Genomic DNA, 5,476 nt, shown 5'->3' with positions numbered 1-5,476 from the left:
AGCCAACTTTGAATCGCATCTTTTATTACTTTGTCGGATGATTCTTTTCCACGAAATTGGATCTTGGCTGTTTCTGTAAAAAAGAAAATATATTTAAATTCGAAACAACATTGGTTTTAAAATACCGATCTTATAAAAATGACAAAAGTAATATAATTATAATCAATAAGCTTTTCACTTAAAAAATAGTGATGACTTTTTATTTACTGATGCTTTTTATTCATTTTTTGCAAAAAATTTATTTTTGAAAATATGCTCATTTACACGTATTTATATATTTTATAAATATTCTATAAGTATTCTGAAATAGTGACTAAGACAACAAAGATATTTTAATCTAATCACGAATGGAAGTTATAATAATATAAGTTTTATATACAGGGTGTCAGAAAAAAAGAGTCACATATTTTGATAGCAAGTAGTATTGATCAAAACAAAAAGAAAAGGACTAATTAACATGGGTCCTAAAACTAATATCTTCAAAGATACAAGCTATTTTATTATTCGAGCTCTTTGTCATTTTCTTATTAGTCGTGTCATCTTTAGAATGTCTCCTGATATTTACATTTGCAATAGATACTACAAGTCAAACGATATTGCGTAGGCCTGGACGAATTGTGAGCAGCCCTAGTAAACAAAAAAGTGTTTACTACTGTTGCTATACGAGAGTTCGTCAGTACGAGATTAATCGTCTCAGTCAGCATAAAAATTTTTTGTTTTTTGTAAAAAAAGGAGTTTTTATTTTGTTATCATATGTACATACATTTAGTTTCTTTATTTCAGTTTTTTTTATAGAAGATTAATGATTACATTTTATATTAAAATAAAAATTATTTTTTTATCTCTTTTTGTTTATTTTTTATTTTTTAAGGCACCTAGAAAAAAGATATCCCCATTGTACCCCACTCTTCCCTACTCCTTTGTTCATTACATTCTAAAGATGACCCGACTAATAAGAAAATGACAAAGAGCTCAAATAATAAAATAGCTTGTATCTTTAAAGATATTAGTTTCAGGACCCATGTTAATTAGATCTTTTCTTTTTGTTTTGATCAATACTACTTGCTATCAAAATATGTGACCCTTTTTTTCTGACACCCTGTATATATAATATATATATATATATATATATATATATATATATATATATATATATATATAAATGGAAGTTATATATAATATATTAGAGATGGTGCAATTATGAGTAGTATGAATATGAAAACTCGTATTATCTCCGTTATTAAGTGATAAATTCTAATGATTGCTTATTAAAAATATATAACTTTGTAACAAAATAGTTTTTTAAACAATACCAATTTTCTAAATTTATTTTTTGAAACGACCATATTACTATATAGTTTTCTCTTCCACCCATTATACAGTATTGTCACATTTTTATAAATCACGTTCTAAGTAATAAATATTTTATTATTTTGTGTCTGAAATCTATTTAACGACATTTTGCCAAATATAATTGTTCAAGTTTTAATATAAAATATTCAATATTAACAAAAAGTTATGTAATAAAATAAATGCCCATATTTATTTTATAATTCAAAATCTGAAGTAATTGCATCTTCTCTATGAAATATTGGATAAGAATATTGTTTATATTAACTGTTGTTTACATACCCACAATAACTTCACGTAGTTTTGTTGCCTCAAAACTTTTTTTATTATGCTGTCCTTTCCAATTATAGGACATAGCCAGTTGGTTTGTCATTATAAATTTCAACATATTCATGACATAGGATCTCTGGTCGGCTCCACCAATTGTCGACAGTCGTCTTGTCTGTAATCACATTTTTCAATGCATAATTTTATTATCAGAGAAAAGATTTAAGATAAAAAAAGATTTTTAAACATACCAAATATGTATAATTGAGTGACTCTTGGCCATCAGGATTACCCTCTATTTTTTCTGACAGCATCAGTTCCAACTTTTGGAATTCATCGTCAGTTGTCAAAGGAAATTCAGGAAGTCCGTCTGGTTTTGAAGATGGATTCATAAATGTCTGAAGCGAATTTAAAAGACGAACAGAAGAAGCATTGCTCTGTTCCAACAATAACATTATTTCTTCTAATCGCTTTACGACATATTTTTGGAATTGCTGTACCGGTAGGATTTGCGTTAAATCGTTTCCTTCTTTACTTAGTGATAGAGAAATCGAGCTGTTTTCAATTACGTCGTAACAAGTTTTCGAAGTATCTGTAAATTACATTATATATTATTTTACTGTAATCGATATATTTCGATTAAAAAGAATGACACACTTGTCTACTTTTTACGCAATTTTCAGAATACATAACATACAGGCATCGGAAAATGCTAGAAAATATATCCTTATTAAATCCATCGGACATTCACATATAGACAAATATTTATAACAATGTATACTAACTATGAGGTTGTGCCCGGGCGTTGGTATTTTTGGTTTCTTTTTCAGCAAATCTTTCATTTTGTTTTTTCTTTAATATAGTCAATGCAGGGAAGGAATCGGAATCCTCAGACGTTTCTTTTGCATTTTCAGGCTTCTTTTGATGCTTTTTGGATGTTTTTGCATGCACTTCCGAATCGGATGACTGTGAGGAATCGGAGTTTTCCTCGTTACTACATTTTTCTAATAGTTTTTGGCTTGAAGAAAAGTTCGAAATATCCACTCCGTCTTTTTTTTAAATAATAAAATTATACAATATATAATTTTATTTTAACAGATATGTTTTGTTTAGAAAGAATAATGGCACACTTGTCTACTTTTCATGCAATTTTCAGAATATGATAAAGGAGAAAATGGTATTATGGTTATCTTTATTGTCTCTTATTACATTTATTATTTATTAGATGATAGCTAGTAATTACTTACGAAATCATTTGTTTAGTACTTTTGCAGTTATGTAGTGGCGCTAAAATGCTAATGTACAACATCCGACAATTACTATGAAGTATTTTCACTTTTCAGCACTTTGTAACTTTTTTAAGGTACATTTTAATATTTAATTACACATATTCCCTCATTCTTTTTAAACTCGTATTATCACACAAATGTTTGTACTCGACTTTGTTTTGTTAATTTTTTATTGGGTTATATACATTTCAAGTTATGCAAAATTATTCATGAGCATAACATTTTATTAATATGGTTGCTTAAGCGAGATTTTCATATTGAAATATTTTTTCAATATATTGTCATTATAGAGGGCTGCGTCCAGAAACAAAGACATTATTTTATTCTTGTTATTTAATGTTAAACAAGGACAAAATGAGATCTTTAATGTTTATGATCGTAGAAAAATTTTAAACTATGGGAAATTATAAATATATAAATAAAAAATATTGTTTTTGTAACAAAACCAATCTTTCAAATTTATTTTTGGAGTCATATTATCATCCCTATTTCTCTTCGACTTATTATACAGCGTTGTCATAATTTTATAAATCACGTTTTAAGTAATAAATTATTAATAAATTCAAATCTAAAATTTATTAAAAACCAGTTTAATAAATATAATAATTAAAACTTTAATATAAAATATTGATTATTAACAAAGTTATTGAATAAAATGGTAGCCATATTATCACTTTCTCCTCTACATAAATACACAGGATTGAAAAGTGCCAAAATGTCTAAATATATCACAGTCTATTACACATATTTACATATAGACAAATATTTTAGAATGTATACTAACTACGAGATTGTATTCTGGTATTGGTGTTTTTCGTTTTTCCTTCATCAAACCTTTCCTGTTTCCGTTTCTTCTTTGGTACAATTGATACGTTGGAAGAATTGGAATTCTCAGACATGTCTATAGCTTTTTTAGACATTTGACGTTTCTTAACTGTTTTATTATGTATTTCCGAATTTGATGTTTGTGAAGTATCGGAGTTTTCTTCATCATCACATTGTTGCACTATTTTTTTCTTCAAAGTAACATCCGAAATCTCCACTCCGTCAGCTTCTGTTGATCCGTGCTCTAAGATAATCTCCATATATTTTATGATCTCGTTATAATCTTCTGCATATGAAAACATATGTATACGTTATAAAATGTTAACAATTAATTTTAAGTAACGTTTAATTTTAATTTTAAATGATATTAAATACTTAATTTCAATGCTTAAGTTTATAAAGGTAAACTGCATCAAAACTGCACCATTTTAAACGAAATAAATACAATAACTTTGTGTTGAAAATTTTATATATTTTCAAGTGTATTTAAGTAAAAAGCTAACATATTAATTAATTTGTTCGGCGAAAGTGATTAAAATTAATATTAAATAAAAATGTTTTTAGACCAATTACAATACATATATTTCCTAGAAAAAGATAACAAATGTTCAACAAAAATATAAAAAAAGATTTTGCTCAAAATCTGTAAAATTTTTACATTATATACTTAAAAAAAGTAACAACGTTTTAATGTAATTTTTCTCATTAAAAAGTTGCAGGAATTGAACTGCAATGCCGATTATTCAACGTCATAAAAATAAACTAAAATAAAATACAAGTATGTAAAATTACAAAAAAATAAAAAATATAAAGAGAAATATAAATTGTTTATAAATATAAATATATAATTATGACAGAAATAAAAAACATAAATAGGCTTATTCAATTATTGCGGTTCTTAGTGTTGAATAATAATTTTTTATAATCTTCAGCTTATCTGAACTGCGTGCCGCATTTTTGTCGAAATTGAAACAGTTTTAAAGTCAGAATATGTAATAGTAATGCTCAGAAGAATCTGTAAAATTCCCCCTACCTCGGAAAAACTCTAAAGAATATTATTGCGAAAAAATTTCATTGCAAAAAAGGAAATAAAAAATATAAATTTCTATTTAATATCAAAATCCATACCTGAAGTTTTTAATATTCTGTGAGTTTTATATTTGTACCACGTTGAATCAGAACAGTACATAATCTAATACAAGTTTTTGAAACGCTTGTTCAGTTTTTGTTTTCGGCCAATAACAAATTTTCAACTCTTCTATAAACCATATCAGTGGCACAACAGCACATTCTTTCTTGCCTCCATTTACGAACTCGACGAGGGCATACATTTTACTCGTTTTATTTGAGTTTGTAGACATGACTCAATAATTGTAAATATATACTAGATAGGTATAAACAAATAAATGAGTATTTTATTCACTATTATTTGTTCTTAATTTATATCAGTTACAATATTTTCAATATAAAAAGAATTACGAAAAATGTGTGAATATATTCTTTAAAATCTAATTAAATTATTTATGGCATTTATGAAATTTATGTATTAACGCATCAAGTTTTGGTTCGAAAGAAAATATTACAATACATGGTGAATAAGGGGAAAAACTACAAACCCATCCATAAATGGCAATCGGAGACATTTATACGATATGTCATCAACAAAAAATGTAGTCGAATTGTTTGCGTTCATACTTCTTACATAATAAACACCTAATTTAGACGAATGTATTGGGTGCTGGTAC

General features: G+C 26.4%; 1 protein-coding gene across 1 annotated transcript; it reads right to left on the bottom strand.

Annotated features, from left to right (window-relative positions):
- Positions 1 to 1,425: 1,425 nt before the first annotated feature.
- Positions 1,426 to 2,266, bottom strand: LOC120358330. Its single transcript, XM_039452239.1, has 2 exons — positions 1,869 to 2,266; positions 1,426 to 1,792 (listed from the first exon to the last, which is right to left on the bottom strand). Exons 1-2 carry the CDS (start codon positions 2,070 to 2,072, stop codon positions 1,625 to 1,627), a joined length of 372 nt encoding a protein of 123 aa, XP_039308173.1. The 5' UTR covers positions 2,073 to 2,266; the 3' UTR covers positions 1,426 to 1,624.
- Between the last annotated feature and the right edge of the window lie 3,210 nt (positions 2,267 to 5,476).

The sequence above is a fragment of the Solenopsis invicta genome, chromosome 7 (genome assembly GCF_016802725.1).
Source record: "Solenopsis invicta isolate M01_SB chromosome 7, UNIL_Sinv_3.0, whole genome shotgun sequence".
In the NCBI taxonomy this organism is placed as follows: domain Eukaryota; kingdom Metazoa; phylum Arthropoda; class Insecta; order Hymenoptera; family Formicidae; genus Solenopsis; species Solenopsis invicta.
Note: the sequence above shows the minus strand (reverse complement) of the source record. Positions and strands in the feature narration are given on the sequence as shown.

Coding starts and splice junctions, on each gene's coding strand:
- LOC120358330 (XM_039452239.1), bottom strand. CDS start 2,072: ATGTTATTGTTGGAACAGAGCAATGCTTCTTCTGTTCGTCTTTTAAAT. Junction 1,793..1,868: donor CACTCAATTATACATATTTG/GTATGTTTAAAA, acceptor ATGTGATTACAG/ACAAGACGACTGTCGACAAT.